The sequence below is a fragment of the Cynara cardunculus genome (genome assembly GCF_001531365.2).
Source record: "Cynara cardunculus var. scolymus isolate 2C chromosome LG 3, CcrdV1, whole genome shotgun sequence".
In the NCBI taxonomy this organism is placed as follows: Eukaryota; Viridiplantae; Streptophyta; class Magnoliopsida; order Asterales; family Asteraceae; genus Cynara; species Cynara cardunculus.
The window spans coordinates 11,800,083-11,817,637 of record NC_037530.1 but is presented as its reverse complement, the minus strand read 5'-3'; the positions used below and the strand labels follow the sequence as shown (position 1 = coordinate 11,817,637).

General features: G+C 34.2%; 1 protein-coding gene across 1 annotated transcript; it reads right to left on the bottom strand.

Annotated features, from left to right (window-relative positions):
* Window positions 1-553: 553 nt before the first annotated feature.
* On the bottom strand, window positions 554-4,881 carry LOC112510332 (RNA-binding protein 38-like). Its single transcript, XM_025115719.1, has 6 exons — window positions 4,652-4,881; window positions 4,414-4,534; window positions 4,102-4,255; window positions 2,740-2,776; window positions 1,885-2,173; window positions 554-802 (listed from the first exon to the last, which is right to left on the bottom strand). Exons 1-6 carry the CDS (start codon window positions 4,832-4,834, stop codon window positions 729-731), a joined length of 858 nt encoding a protein of 285 aa, XP_024971487.1. The 5' UTR covers window positions 4,835-4,881; the 3' UTR covers window positions 554-728.
* Between the last annotated feature and the right edge of the window lie 12,674 nt (window positions 4,882-17,555).

Below are 17,555 nucleotides of genomic sequence, written 5' to 3'. Positions count from 1 at the left end.
GTGATTGGTTAGATCAATAAAAGTTTAAAATCTAAAGTAAAAAGTGTAAAAACACAAATATTAGAAAAAAAAAAACCACATATTACAAAAAACACACACCACGGCGTGCCATGGCGTGAGACACGCCTTACAGAAACGCTTTGAGACATTTTGTAACGACGGAGACGCATCTTGCACCATATCACGTCATAATGCACCTTTTTAAACAATGTTGATGGTATTTGCCTAACTGATTCATCAAAAAGCTTTCTCTTAGACATTTTCCTCCTATTAACCCTTTTCAAAAGATGATTAAAATAATACAAATCTTTTACTCAACCTCATCTTAGGTGCCCTAAGAAAACCAACCAATTTGATGGATAACGATGTCACGAAAACTGTCTTTGGCAACGGCAGTTCCATCGCAACGACCCATCTTGCTTGAGGAACAAAATGAGCTCAAAATTTCAAATTAAAGTGTCGGTTTTGCCAACAGTATTAATAAACCAAAAAATTAATCTTCATTTAAGAAAATAAATACAAGAATTAAGGACATAAAAAAGTGGGTAAAAGAATTATTACTCTCAATGTGAGGATAAAGAATAATCAGCAGCAGATGGATCATCATTATGACCAGAAAGAAATTATTTATGATTCTTTCAGAAAAATGGAAGAATACAGAGAGTTGAAGGACCATTGATGAAACTTTGTCAATTTTGTATTTTGTTTTCTTTTTTGGCCACCATCTTTTAGGTGTTTGGACTCTCTGAAGTTACTGCACCACCTTCTGTTTCAGCAGTTGTATTTTGTGGAGTCTGGGAACCTGAAAGCAAATTGTACATTATCAATGGTCAAAGATCTATACTTTGACTTGCAAATGTACCACTCAATAATGCATATTCATTATCCATTCACTTACAATGTACAACTCAATAATGCAGAGATAAAACAGACAAATACTATTCCTTGGAAAGTGGTCACTCCTCATTGTAAACAAGTGGGTAACATGCAAACATATGTTTGCATATGTATATGTATATATATATATATGTGTGTGTGTTGCATGTATTGATCATAAGGGTACAAAAGGAAATTCAGCTTTTCTATTCACAGTAAAATGCAAAAGACGTTGAGAATTTTAAAAAGAAGACAATGGAAATAGAACATGTATCAGTCTACAATCACAAGTTTGAAAGATATAAACACCAAGGTGTTAAAAAGACAAATCTACCCTTGCACCCACATATCCTATACAGACACATGAATCTTGAATTCACATGCATTACAACTATTTGACTGTTTTTGGTTTACTCATTTTGTACATCTGGCATCATTTTCCCATTGACCCCATCACCCCCTTACAGCTCATCTCACATGGCTCCTATGGACCCCACCATTACCACATACATATCTATGTTTAATGTACATGATTTTAGTATCTTACAATCCATCTTTTATTGATAATTGAATTTACGATTCATAATTGATGCATAACATCACATACTAATTGGTAACATGATGCATGATGATGATGATGATGATGATGATGGTATGTGTTCCATTGCATGGGCATAAATCATGTATGATAAGAAGAAATGGACGATCATCTTTTTGCCATTTAGAATGTGTGCATATACAGAAAATATATGGCATAATATATATATATATATATATATATATATATATATATATGATATCTATGAAATGGGTCCCACGAGTTGTTCGTAAATAGTAAACAGTAAACGTTGGTACTTGAAGATTCTAGTGTACTATGTCTAATACTACGTTAACGACTGCCACTGATTGTCGGATGATAATTATTATATAAATAAAAGATATTAATACAAATTTAATTTAGAAAACAATTAAATAAAATATAAAATGAAAAGATAATGTAGGACTTACCGGTAGGGGTAGGGGTAGGGGAAGGAGAAGGAAAAGGATGCCTGCTGGGGAGAAGTAAAGGTGGCGTAACATAGCCGGGGAATGTGGAGGGATCCATCTGAGGCGTAGGATAGTAAAGATAAGAGGGACCTTGGATACGTTGCGCCTGAGCAGCAAATGTTCCCCTGGGTGGTGTGGGTGCTTGGGTGGTGGAATACCCATAATAATAAGGTGTGGACACTGTTGGAGATGTGGGCCCATACACTTGATGATAGTATGGCTGCTGAAGTGCTGGATTGTACATTGCCTGCTAAAAACATACTCCCATCCAATTCCATGTTATTATGACTTGTACTTTCTCAATCACTATTGGTTGTAAAAAGTACTCTATATGTACAAACTTCCATTGCATATAAAATATAAATTAATCCATTTTTTTAATAGATTATATACTTACAAATCATTATATATAACTATTACTCAATGAATCAATGATATTAAATAATTTAAATTAGATTGTACACAAAAAAGTAAAAAAAATCAAATAAAACACTGATTTTCCAAAACATCACATCAGTTTAAGAATTATTCAGTAATGTATGTCATAATGTTTTGGAGACCAAGTACATCATTATATAGTCAAAGAGAAAACAATGATAACTGCACTAGTTCTATCACCTTTTTTCGTTCTAAAAAGATCACAGTATTTAATTTAATATGCTATGTGATACATCATTACGTTAGAATCCCTAAATCAACGGCTCCTTTCAACAACAATATTTTCACCATTGTTCCATTTTATTCTATTTTTACCTTACGAGGTTATTATTATTTACATTTTACAAAGTATTTTGATTCAAATAATGTACGACTTACTTGTTGATAAGCATAATCGGGTGCGTAAGTCGTGTATCTGCATAAACAAAATAATTCAAGATTAATATTATTTCGAAATAAAACGAAATAATAAAAAAGAAAATCGGGTTCCAATAATGTTTTTGCAATAAATGTAATATGTCGAATTGAATTGAAATCTGATGGACTTAAAATAGTATTTAATTCCATTTATATGAAATTTTTATTAAATTTATGAAATAAAATGTAAATTTAAAATAAAAATAAAAAAATGAATTTGATAGGAATAAAATTAAATTATGTCATTTTTCCTAAAAAAATATACATATTTCTAAATGAAAAATATAAATAAAATTGCTATTGGTTTAGGATTAAAATAAAAAACTAAATGGGACCGTTTAAAATCTGAAAAAGCTGAAGGTTGTCTGGAGTTTTATGTATGGCAGCCAACTTGGCAATAAAGTTACACATTTAAAATATCTTTTATATTTAAATGATCAAAATAATTAAAAGACTCTCGTGATATAGTATAAAATAAAATATAATTGTTTATTAATATTTTATAATAAAATTAGGGTTTTTAATGGTTAAGAGAGACCCATGATACAAAATCATTTAGATGATTTTAGAACTATTAAGAGGCAGACTTCTTTTTTTTGTCAAACAAGATTCATCTTTTAACGATTCAGAGATTGTCACTTAATGGAACTATTAAGAGATAAACAAACAACCTCTCAAATAAGTTCATTAGGGTTATCATCATCAATCATTCAATGACTAAAAGGCCGTTTACTAAACGCTTATCCGATAGGTGTTTATCAGCAATTTTTTTCACTGGACAAACATGACAAGACCAAAAAATCTTACCTGATAAGAGCGATGATAAGGATTGAGAGTCTTACCCGGTAAGTGAATATGACGACTCTTACCCGGTTAAGTGCTTAACATGTATACTATTGCATACGATACCATTTTAATATACTATAATCTTACCTATGACTCCTAACGATAAGCGCTTATCAAGTAACCATTTAGATAAACAGCCCCTTATGATTTCTTAGATCAAGGTTATTTTTGTAAATGCAAATGTTTATAAATAAATAAGGGAACCAATTTAATGACTCAGCTTAATTATGATTTATAGAATAATTTGGTAAAATTAATTTATTATATATTATTTTAATTTTAATTTCACATAATTAATAAAGTCAACACTGTATGCCATTTAACTACTGGAAAACTTTCCTGTTGCCAACTCATTTATGTGTATATAGATGCCCCACACCCACTTCTCTTCTGTCAAGACCAACTGTCCTTGAATATATAAATGATTTTTGACTTCACTTTTTCACCCATTTTACACAGCGAATAAAAAAAACTCACCCATACGGCGGATACATGACGGAAGGTGGTGGTGGTGGCGGCGGTGGCGGAGGAGTACCAAGCGGTGGTGCTACTCCACCATAAGATGACGATGATGCACCTTGGCCCATTGTATTTGTCCCTTGAAACGCAATATTGCCACCTTGATTCCTTCCTAGGGTTTCAAACATAAATGTATGGTTATTTCTTGGGTTTATAACTGTTATTATTTTAATGGAGTTTCTGATCATTCCACACACAGTTACGAAAGTAGAAAAAAGGAAATACGTATGGAATAAGGTAGGTTTTTCTGTTAAAAATACAATATAAAACCTTGAGAAGAAGATCGAGGTCGGCCGAGTGATGCAATGTTGCAATTGGCTCTCCGCCCATCGATCATAGGGTTTGGATCGTCACAAGCCCTTTTTGCGGATTCAGGGTCCCGATAAGTCACCTGTTCATCAACAACGGAGTTAACATTCGTATATGTGCGATTCAGTGCTTAACTGAATGACATGTGTATAACAAAAATGGAAATAAAGGAATCAAAAATGAAATGGAAAACACTTACAAATCCATAACCCTTAGATTTGCCGGTGATTTTATCAGTGATGATGACAGCTTCAAGAATGTCACCAAACTGTTGAAAATATGTACGCATTTCATCGGTTTGTGTCTCCCAAGCAAGTCCACCTACAAACACTTTAGTTAAAGTGGTGTCACCAAAGGGAGATCGATAATGTTGGTACGCCATTGTTGATATCTGAAATCAAGTTGGGAGTTGTTTGATCAAGATTTCATGCAGAATCAAAGGTGTCTTCTTCTCTCTCTCTCTCGTCAACCTCCATGAATATAAGATTGTTTCTGGTGGTGGTGTGGTGGTTAACAAGGTGTTTGATGAAAAGGGTGTTAATAAAAATAAAAACTAGAAAAAGAGTGGTGGGGAGAGATGAGAGAGAATCCGACACTTGCAAACTATTATTTGCTGTATATCAGAAGTGAGAGGTGGGGTGAGTTTATGGCTTTGTTGTAACAATTGACAGCTGCTTCAGAGAGAGATTATATATATGATACATATATATATATATATATATGTGTGTGTGGGGAGAGAGAGAGAGACAGAGAGAGTAGGAGATAGAGAGATTATATATATGTATATATATATATATATATATACAGAGAGAAAGAGGGGAGGATAGGTGTTTGATTGCTCCTCACTGTCTATACCATTAATTAAACCTCATATCCTCATCTTCTCTGGTTGTCTTTGTATTCTTAGCGGCTGTTTGGTTCGTGAAATTAAAAGGAATTTGATGGAATTGGAATGACAAATTTTTTTGACCAAATTTCAATTCCTTTGTTTGGTTCATTTCTTGATATGGATGGAATCTTTCAAATTCCATTGAATTCCACAAGTTAATGAATTCATCATTCGTTGGCATAATGGAAGGAATTGAATTCCATCACCACCTACCACGATCATGCTACTATTGTTCATGATGCCCCACCCTTAACCCCCACCACTGATGTTGCTGTCACCCACCCTACCCCACCCTAACCACTATGCCACTACTGTTGTCATCACACCCACCCACCCTCCGGTCACTCACTACACATCCCTACTACGACTATGCTACTAACGTTACTGTCACACCCCTAACCTAACCCCCACCACCACAACATTATTGTCGTCGTCACAACTGCCACTCACCCTATCGCACCCTACCCTAACCACCACTAGCCACTATGTCACTACTTTCGTCATCATACTCACCCACTCCCAATCACCCTGACCATCATCCCACCACTATCATCGTCACAACTGTCACTGATCCCCACCTCCCCGCCCATGTCGCCCTTAACCTAACCGTTCACCCCCACACTACTATTGTCGCCTTCACAACCGCCATTCACCCGCACCCCACCCTACCCCAACCCCAACCCACCACTAAACACCATGTCACTATTATTGTCGTCATACCCACCCACTCCCTAGCCCAGTCACCCGACTACTATCCCACCACTAGCATCATCACAACTACCACCCCGCCACCTACCCTTACCCACCCCACCGTCCTGCCTTGCCCCCACCCTACCTTACCCTACTCTAACCCATCACTAACCACCATCCTACTACTGTAGTCATCACAACTATCACACTGCCACCTATTGCCCCACTCTGGCTTCACCCCCACKGCCTYGCCCCACCCCTGCCTGCCCGCAACAATCCCCACCTATGGAGCAGGGTAGGGCAGAAGTGGTGGGGGCAGGGCGGGTGATAGTTGTGACGACGATATCMGTGACATGGTGGCTGGTAGGGTGTGGACGGGGCGATGGATGGGATAGTCYATACAAAGATGATTGTTCCAATTCTATTGAGAGATTTCATTCCAATTCCTACCAACCAAACGCATGGTCAAATTCCATCAAATTCCATTCCAATTCTTTCAAAGTCAAATTCCTTTGATGGATTCCAATTCCATCAAATTTCATTCTATGAGCCAAACACCCCCTTAGTGTTTTGGACACTCCAAAATCTTTTCTAATTAACATACACACACACACACACACACACACATATATATATATATATATATGTATGTATATATACACACGTATAAACATAAAAGAGAGTCTTACATCCACAACCATTCATCGATGTACATATGCACAAGAATTGGTTTGCATAGTAGTTTATACCCATATACACATGTAAGTTACAGTTTAATTTTTTGGAGTCTTTTCTACAACAATTTCTTGGTTTTTAAATAAAAAATTAGCTCAAATTACCATTTCTCTCATTCAAATTGGTTTTTCAATCATTTCTCTTCTAGCTTGACCTAAATGTCACTATTTTTACAATATCCAGGTCCGCAATAGCTAGAGGACAAAAGAAAATGTCAAATTCAACCAGTTCAATTGTAATTCCGGATCTGGCCATCGCACTTGCGGATATGGTCGTCACAATTGCATATCTGTGTTGAATTTCAATTATTTTGGCATTTATTACAGATCTGAATATTGTGGAAATAGTGATATTTGGGTTAACCCGGAAGGAAAATGGTTAAAAAATCAATTTGAATGAGGGAAATGTTATAATCTAAAATTTGAAGTCCTCTTCTAAACAAATTTTAGGAAAATGTGTGAGGCAACTACTCATTAACATTAAAAGTTTTTAAGAGAAGTTGACAACAATCATATAACTGTATGCTAATTTAAGTTCTCTAACTATGTTCGAGAACGATGTTGCAATGTACTTTACAAATATTTGACTAATGTTAGTAGTTTGTTTAACTTGAAATCACAGTTTTAGTTGAAATCTCATCTAAGGTGAAAAAGTCACGATTTTTAATTTTATAACAAATTTAATTGAAATCTCAATTGAAGTTAAAAAAAATTCTATAATGTTAGTGAAAATTGGAGCGATGCGTAATCTGTAGCAACAATAGTGGAAGCTCAAGACGATGCATGAAGAACCACATCACCAAACTAAGATAATAGATGTTCCTCCATAAAACTTAATATCAAGTGGAGTCGATGCCCACATATCAGATATTAAACTGATAAAAACAAATACTACATTTTACCATAACATTTTAAAATATTTGAATTGTAAATTAGAGAGGGGCGTCAAGTCTTGATAGTGGTAACACCAAGACTATGGATAAACAAGTAGTATAATCGGCATTCCCTTACAAAAAATAAAATACCAAGTAAGTTGAAGAATCATATATTAGATATCAAACTAAGAACATATAATATATTTGATCTACACAAAAAACCAACTGATATAAAAGTCAACTGATATACAAGAATTTTTAAGATAAATAGATTTTTTTGCAAAAATAGAGGAAAGTTAAAATGAATCAATTTTATTACTTAATACAAAAATATTTTGTAAATTATGTATATAAATATTTTTTTTTGGCAAAAAGAGAGTGGGCCAAATTGAGCCATCCTCATGATTTGGTATAAAAATACACACTCTTATTTCATATATTGACTCTCTACTTCCAATTTTGAATCTATTCACCAATATGAGATGATGAAAATCAAACACCTTTAATATTGAAAACCCAATCCTCATTTTGTTATATCACTTACCTTTGGTTTCTCTTTTAATATATATATATATATATTGATATTGATGATTGATTTATTTATGACATAATAACATTGACACTGCTTTTTATTATGATGTGTGTATATAAAAATTATGTTTCTAATTCAACTTATAAACGTTGTTTTAAAATATAATTTTATTAAAACAGTAAAAAAAAAAAGGCAATTAAGTGGGCACGAAATAAGTGTACGATAAATTTTGATTTTTATAGTAAAAAGGACGATGAAAACAACCAACCTACAACCACATTTCAAGATTTGATAAATACTCAAAGCTCATTATCCTTTGCTTGTTCCTTTAATATATATATATATATATATATAGTAGGTTCGAACCTGTGTATTACATGGTGTAATTTTAAAAAAATTAAATCATGTCAAGAAAACTTATGTTATAGATATGAATGATAATTGAAAGTATGATGCTACTTTTCCGTGCCTTTGTTCCCTTCGGAATTGTTTTTATGATTTGTAAAAAAACTAATAAACATATGAATAAATATCAAGAATTTGTAAAACAAAATTTATAAAAGAACGTAAATGAAATTATGGGAAAGTACATAATTTCATATAAATAAAATAAGAACCACGTATCATAAATTACCAAATACTTTCTTATATACAACATTTTTTGTTCTATTGCTAATTATACTATCATCATCTATAATTAATATTTTTAAATATTGCCTACTTTTTACTCTAGATAAAACAACATACAATTGACCATGGGTGAAGAATAGTTGTCTCAGAAACAAACCAACCTTCGATAATGATTGTCCATGACTTTTATTTATGGTCATGGCAATACATACAACAATTGAAAATAGTCTTATTTGAAATTTGAATGGAATCTTTTTGTCTGTAGGTGTCAAAGACATTCTTGGAATAAATGTCCGATTTCCAATATTGTTTCTAGATATGATCTTTGCTTCTATAACCCGATTTCCCATTGATAACACCCGTTGTCTATTTTCATTACATAAGCCAGATTTCTGATCAATATTCCTTAGTAACATAAGTGGAACACTGACTTTTAGTAATATCTTATGGTTTGGCAAACCCGATAATTTAAGACCATTGAAGACATCAAGTGAATACAAAGTTTTATCAAACTGGTTGTGAAGCTGCTCTGATTCACATAGGTTATCTGAACATAGGTACTCCTTTTCGTCTCTTGGAAACAATGATGACAAACGATCATTTATTTCATGAACGACTTCATGTTTTGGTGCAAAAATTGCTCTTTCCTAAAAATAAGATGAATTCTTGATATTTACAAGAATTGAAGGATAGACAAATTCAATTAATACAAATATAGGATCTGTTGAATTGGTAATGAGAAGATCATCAAGTATATCAATAATTGCCTCACCATATATTGTAATATATGTTAAAATACAGATTGTAAGGTAATCATTATATTAACAATAAGATGTTAAACAGATTATACATATCATTGGAAATATTAGATAATAGACTTCTGATAGTTATATTTGAAGAAGGATATTGAATCCTTGTATGTTCATACCGACGATATGTATTTGGATCCACATTATTCATCATCATAGGAAACATTCTTGGACTTAGTTGAAGATCTCAATTGCATTTCAGAAACGCGATTATGAGATGTAAAAAGAAATTGTAAATAATAAAGAAATTAATGAACTCTAAAGTGTTAATTAGCAACTCTGTTGATTGTAGAACCTTGAGTGTCTGATGTGGTAGACATGGAACATTGTTACTCAAAATTATCTTTCTAAGTTTTTTCCTTTCTTTAGCATCAATAGAATCCATGTTATAGATGAAATATGTAAAAAAAATGATGTCATTTAATAATGAAACAGTACATGAAGGCATTTGATCACAAATTGTTAGGAACAACAATAATAAGAAAATGGGAGCAGTTAATCAGGTTTCTTTAATCAGGTTTCTTAGATGTACTATTCTTAGTGTAATTGGAAGCATAATACATCTATAACGACAATGACTATATAAGTAACACACATTCAGTCGAAGAAGCAATTTTCCGAATTTGAATGGATGAAGCGTGTTGGAGGAATAGTCAACTCAAATGGAAACTTATCAATAAATTGAATTTAAACCGAGAACTAAATCTCATGTTTTTTGGTAATCAATTACCACACGATATAATTAACCCAACAATAAAATGAACTATGTCCTAAATTAGTGCGTTTGATTGAATAAAAGGACATGTGTCAATTAAATTATACTAATAAAAATGCTTGCCAGACTTATCTTCAGATATCTGAACTCTTCTTAGAAGACAAAATCTTCAGAGTTTCACTACATAATTGTATTCATGAAATAACTCTGAAGTATAACTCTAAAAGATGGCTCTTTAGACTTGTACTCTTGAAATAAGTCGGAAGTAAAACTTTGAAGATTGACTTCAGAGTTTCACTCCATAATTGTATTCGTGAAATAACTCTGAAGTATAACTCTAAAAGATGGCTCTTTAGACTTGTACTCTTGAAATAACTCTGATGTATAACTCTGAAGAATAAGTCAAGGATGACTCAAGACTTTAGAGTAATAAAATCAATTAACACATGATCAAACAAAGAATACTTCAGAGTTCAGATTTAGAAGTCTGAAGAAGAAAACTAAAGAGTTCGACTTCCAAGTCTGAAGAAGATCACTTAGAGTTCAGACTTTGGGTGAGATAAGTCTGTAAAAGCAGTTTGCAGATTTCAGAGTTCTAAGTCTATAGAAGAGGACTCCAGAATTCAGACTTCTATGTTTGGTAAAGAAGACTACATAGTTAAGACTTCTACATTGATCATTATCATAACAAACAAAGAACCATAATTGAAATTTATAGAAAATTAAATTTATTATAGAAATAATATAATCAAAACAAACGATCAAACAAAGAAGACTTCAGAGTTCAGTCTTGTAAGTTTGGAAAAGAACCTCGAAATTCAACATTCACAGTTCGGTGAGCTAAGTCTGGAAAAGAAGACTTCAAAGTTGAGTTGAGTTAATTCTGCATGAGCTAAGACTGGAAAAGGAGACTTCAAAGTTCATACTTCTATGTCTGAAGAATACTTATGAAGTATGACTCTGGACTTGTACTCTTAAAATAAGGCTGAAGTAAAACTCTGAAGAACAATGGACTTGTATTGTTGAAAGAACTCTCAAGTATAAGTCTGAATGATAACTTAAAAGTCTGGAAAAGAAGACTTCAGAGTTTAGTTTTCTAACTCTGAGAAAGAAGACTTTAGAGTTCAGACTTGTAACTTTGAAAAAGAAAACATCAAAGTTCAGCATTCAAAGTTTGTGTGATAACCGGGTTCAGATTATTACCCAAAGTATTATTATGTGAATTAATTGTTTATATGGATACATGCTTACGTAAAATTAATATGTGAGTATGTGTATTTTATGCATAGGGATACATGCGTAATATGTGGGTATATATATATATATATATATATATATATATGAGTATGTGTATGTTATGTATATATGTATATGTATGCATCAATATGCATGTATGTGTAGGCATATGTGTGTATATATGTATGAAATGATATATATATATATATATATATATATACATGCATGCATGTGGATGAGGGAAGGTGACCGACTTTCCAAATAAAGAAGGTATAAATATGAAGTTTTGTGAGGAATCAATCTTCTTGCCTCATTTGGAAATTTGAGAGAGAATTGAGAAGAGTTGTCCGGATAATCAAGATTTGGATTCAAATTACCTTTCATCTTCAAATCTTCAAAAATGTGAGTATTTTTCTAAAAAATCTCTTCTAAAGTTCTGGTTAATTGCTTTTAAAAAAAACTGTATATTAACTTTAAGCTTGTGCGATTTAGAATTTTATCCGGATAAGAGGTGACCGGATTGCTTTTAAACCGGGCAAGTATCGTCCGATTTAAATATAAACCGATCAAGTGTTGTGCGATTTAGGGAGTTAGTGTGAATTTGAATTATGTAAACTGGACAAAGGTTTTGAACGGGGAAGTATGAATACGACCAAGCATTGTGCGGTTTAGCCTTAAATCGCCTAAGGGTCGTGTGGATTAGTTATAAACCGATCACGTATTGAGCGGTTTAGTCTTAAATCAATCATGTGTTGTCCGGATTGTCTTAAACCGGACATGAGTCATGCGATTTAGTCTTAAATCGACCAAGTGTTGTCCGGATTAGTATATCGGACAAAAAGAGACAATGTTGTCCGGATTATATATCCGGATAACTTATCCGGGTGATTTATATTTGATAATTTTTCAAATGTTAAATATTTTAGACATTTATATAATTTAGAAATATCTATTATTGGGTTTATTTATAGATTTACAAAAAAAGTGGTATTTTTTTAATAAAAAGATATGTTCCTACGAAGCGTGGTGACGTAAGTCTGTTTTGGTATAGAACTGGAGTTGGGAAAATGTTTCTAGCAAGCGTGGTGACGTAAGTCTCTTTTGGTATGAAACTATATTTTGGGAAACATTTCTACCAAGTGTGGTAACGTAAGTCTGTTTTGGTATGAAACTAGTTTTAAGAGGTATTCTTCCAGACGTGGTGACTTTTGTCTGTTCTGGCTTGGAACTGGGAATGGGTACTTTCAGACGTGGTGACTTTTGTCTATTCTGATAAATAGCCCAGTTTTGGTGGAGGAATAAGGATGGCATATCAAGGAGAGGTGTACTTGGAATACGGGAGGCATTGTCATATGCGGATATTATTATAACTCTTATTATTATTACTAATTGGATTTAATAGCTTTGAGTCATCATTTCTTTGTGACCTGATAAATTAGAGATATTATTCATGTTAGAAATAATAATTTAGACGTTATTGAGAAGGGAAAAATGGTTTGTCATAAAAGGCAAGTATTACCTTAAATCTTTTCAGAGAAATTATGGTCTTTTTAGTCTGATGATTCAAAGAATCTTTGGTTACAATATTGTTTTATATTGAGAATGTTGAATCTTTAAGCAGATGTATTTTAGTAATAGAATTGAGGTTCTTGAGTTTATTCTTTTATACATATCATCGAGAACTGCATTATTGGATTGTATTACATATATTTCTGAGCAAAGTTACTTTATTGTATTTTGGTGTTTATCACCCTGCATTTGCAAAACAAGTGATTTTCTCACTAGACCCTTCAGGTCTAACCCTCATTTTCTGTTTTAAAATTATGCAATGCATAAATAGCGGGGTCTAGGGATATTAAAGGGAAAGAGAAAATGTAATTATTTTCCTAATCTGTTATCTACTTTTGAAGATCTGCTTAAGATTGCTTATTTTTGAAGATATATGTTGTATTACATCTGTTAGTACAGGATTTGTTTTGGAATTTTTCATATGTAAATTTTGGGGGTGTTACAGAAGTGGTATCAGAGCCTTAGTTTAAGAGATTTAGGTACTCAAAGCATGATGCCTAGACTTAAACTGTCATTTGCATGTTAAGAGTCCTGGACATAATTAGTATCACTGGGAATAAAATATAATGGGTTAAATAGGGCAGTATGTAAGGTGAATTCGAATTACAAATGGCCAATGTAATTATGAATTTACATGTACATACCTATACTCGGATACCATATTATATTTGGGAATATGAATACATGATATTTAATACTTAAATATTTACAGATGTCTAGTCGATCACAAATATCAAAAAGAATTGCCCGCCCTGAATCTGAAGAAAGGGAGGAATCTCCCGTTAATCCACCAACCTATGCTTCAAGGAGTAGAGGTTGTGGAAGGGGTAGGGATAGAGGTCGAGGAAGGAGTCAGATTCCTGAGAGGAGTCAGGCTGAGATTCGCCCTGACCAAGGGGAATCTATTTCTGGGAATGCTCATCAAGGACAAAGGCAACAACCTGAGTTTATAACCAAAGACGTTTTGGTAGAAGAAATGGAGAAACTAAGGGAAACTTTGATATCTATTATGGGACTGCCAGCTAGAATAGAAACCGAGCGAGTTGGAATTAATCATCCAGCTCCTTCAGCAGGCAGTAATAACTGGGGAGGAGACATAAAGATGTTTCTGACATGTAAACCTCCAACCTTTTCGAGAGAAAGAGATCCAGTTAAATCAATGTGCTGGATAAAAGAGATTGAATCAGTATTCAATACTAGTAGATGTTCTGAAGAAGATAAGGTTAGATTTGCAGTATCTATGCTCAAATATAATGTCTTATATTGGTGGGATGTGGAGTCCTCAGCACAACCAAATATACTGCAAACCATGTCCTGGGAAGAATTTGTGAATAAATTCAAAACACAATTTTGTCCTACGACAACAGTAAGGCAAATGGAAGAAGATTTTCTTAAGCTGGAGCAAGGGAGTAGATCTGTACGGGATTATACCGAGAAATTTATTGAGTTTTCCCGTTTTGCTGAACATTATGTATCTTCAGAATCCCGAAAGGTAGAAAGGTATATTTGGGGTCTGAAACCTTTTATTTGGGAGTTCGTGATTGCTATGAACCTTGAAACTGTCTCTTTAGCTGTCAATGCTGCTGAAGTTACTGAAAGAAATAAAAATCGGCAAGGTGAAGAGAAATTTGTTGAGAAAAGAAAGTGGAAGGGGTCTTTAGTCAGTTTTCGAAGACCCAAATTTACTAAAACAGATAACCGTGCTCTATAACAGCCAACTGTTAGAACCTGCCCGCAATGTCAGCCGGTGCATAAGAGAATTTGTCCGTTTGAATCAAAGAGATGTTATCGTTGTGGGGAGACAGCGCATTTGTCAAGGGACTGCACTACACCCAAAAGATGTTTTCAATGCAATTCACCTGACCACATTCGACCAAATTGTCCACAATTGAGAGCTCCTCGTCTGACAATGGGAGGAAATACTCCTAGTAACCGTGGAAGGCCTAGTGCACAGAGGGGAGGCCAGAGTGGAGCCAGGGGTAGATCGTTCCAAATGACGAAGAACAAGGCAGAAGCAACCCCAGATGTGGTAACAGGTACCTTCCTTCTGAATTCCATACGTGCTAAGGTGTTATTTGTTTCTGGTGCAAAATTTTCATTTGTATCACCATCATTTGCTCAATCTGCATGTTTGAATTATGTGCTACTTGATGACAAATTAGTAGTTGACACTGCTAATAATCAAGAATTTGTTACTAGAGTATTCCATAACTGTATTATTGTTATTGAGGGGTGTGAGTTATCGATTCGACTGTTCCCTATGCTGATGAATACCGGAAGTTTTTCCAGAGGATTTGTCTGGGTTACCACCAGATCGAGAAATTGAATTCCGGATTGATCTCATACCTGGGGCAGCACTAGTGGCCAAGGCACCGTATAGATTGGCTCATTCAGAATTGAAAGAGTTCGTTACTCAGTTGAAGGATCTGACTGATAAAAGATTCATTAGATCTAGCACTTCACCTTGGGGTGCTCCGGCCTTATTTGTCAAGAAGAAAGATGGATCTATGCGAATGTGTATAGACTATCGAGAATTGAATAAATTAACCATCAAGAATAAGTATCCTCTGCCAAGGATTGATGACTTGTTTAATCAATTGGTAGAAGCAAGTTATTTCTCCAAAATCGATATAAGGTCAGGGTATCATCAGCTTAAATTCATGGAAGAAGACGTTGCTACAACAGCTTTTCGAACCCGATACGGGCATCTTGAATTTCTAGTTATGCCATTCGGCTTAACAAATGCGCCCGCAGCCTTCATGGGTTTGATGAATAGGGTATGTAAGGAATATCTTGATAAATTCGTTATTGTATTTATTGATGATATACTTATATACTCTAAGACTGAAAAAGAGCACGCAGAACATCTTCGACTGATACTGGAATTGTTGAAAAGAGAAAAGTTGTATGACAAGTTGTCCAAATGTGAGTTCTGGTTAAGGGATGTCCAATTCTTGGGCCATGTTATCTCAGAAACAGGGGTGAAGGTAGATCCAGCCAAAATAGAAGCAGTTGAAAAATGGGAAGCTCCAAAGAATCCTTCTGAAGTCCGAAGCTTTTTGGGACTAACAAACTACTATCGTAAGTTCATTCAGGACTTTTCTAAGATAGACGTGCCGTTGACTAAATTGACTCGGAAGAATGTCAATGGGAAAAAGAACAGCAAGAAGCTTTCCAACTATTAAAGGATCACCTCTGTAGTACGCCAGTGTTAACCCTACCTGATGGATCCAAAAATTTTGTGGTATACAGTGATGCTTCAAAGTTAGAGTTGGGATGTGTTTTGATGCAAAGAGGAAAAGTGATTTCTTATGCGTCAAGACAATTGAAGGATCATGAGAAGAAGTATCCGACTCATGATATGGAGTTAGCCGCGGTGGTATTCGCTCTAAAAATCTAGAGGTATTATCTTCTGGGAACAAAGTGCCAAATTTATATAGATCACAAGAGTTTACAACATCTGTTCAACTAGAAAGATTTAAATATACGACAGCGTCGGTGGATTGAACTTGTTAATGATTATGATTGTGAAATCCTTTACCACCCAGGAAAAGCCAACGTGGTAGCTGACGCTTTAAGTAGAAAAGAAAGGAGTGGGACTATTAAAACTGTGGCAATGAGAATAAGTTTAGTCCCTGATATCCATAAAGAAATTTTGAGATGCAGAAGGAAGTTATGAAAGAAGATCTTATCAAGTCAGAAAGGTTGGGTAAGATGATTTCAACCTTGGAACCAAACGACAAAGGGATTATGTGTTTTCAAGGGAGAATATGGGTACCAAGTTTTGGGGATATCCGGAAAGTAATTTTGAATGAAAGCCAAAAGTCCCGATACTCTATTTATACAGGTACCAATAAGATGTATCGAGATCTAAAGTCTTTCTATTGGTGGACGGATTGAAGAAAGATATAGCTAGATATGTGGAACAGTGTTTAACATGTTTACAAGTTAAGATCGAGCATCAGAAACCATATGGAAGTCTTCAATCTTTGGAGATTCCTGTATGAAAATGGGATCACATTACGATGGATTTCGTCATGAAGTTACCTCGAACTCCAAAGGGGTATTACGCGATCTTGGTAATTGTTGATCGCCTATCTAAGTCAGCACATTTTCTACCTATAAGAGAAAGTTACTCTTTAGAAAAAGTTGGCTCGGGTTTATATCAGAGAAATTATCACTAGGCACGGTGTTCCACTGTCTATTGTTTCTGATACAGATAGTCGTTTCACCTCAAAGTTTTGGGAAAGTTTGTAGAAAGCTCTGGGGTCTGAAATTCGGTTAAGTACAACCTATCATCCGCAAACTGACGGGCAAAGTGAAAGAACTATCCAGACTCTCGAAGATATGTTAAGAAACTGTATCATTGACTTCCGAGGATCATGGGAAGATCATTTATCGTTGATAGAGTTTGCGTATAATAA

Excerpts from the sequence above, each read along its gene's own strand:
- LOC112510332 (XM_025115719.1), bottom strand. The coding sequence starts at position 4,834 with ATGGCGTACCAACATTATCGATCTCCCTTTGGTGACACCACTTTAACT. Across the intron at positions 4,256-4,413 it reads ACCTCGATCTTCTTCTCAAG|GAAGGAATCAAGGTGGCAAT; the intron begins GTTTTATATTGT and ends TTGAAACCCTAG. Across the intron at positions 803-1,884 it reads CCCTACCCCTACCCCTACCG|GTTCCCAGACTCCACAAAAT; the intron begins GTAAGTCCTACA and ends ATTTGCTTTCAG.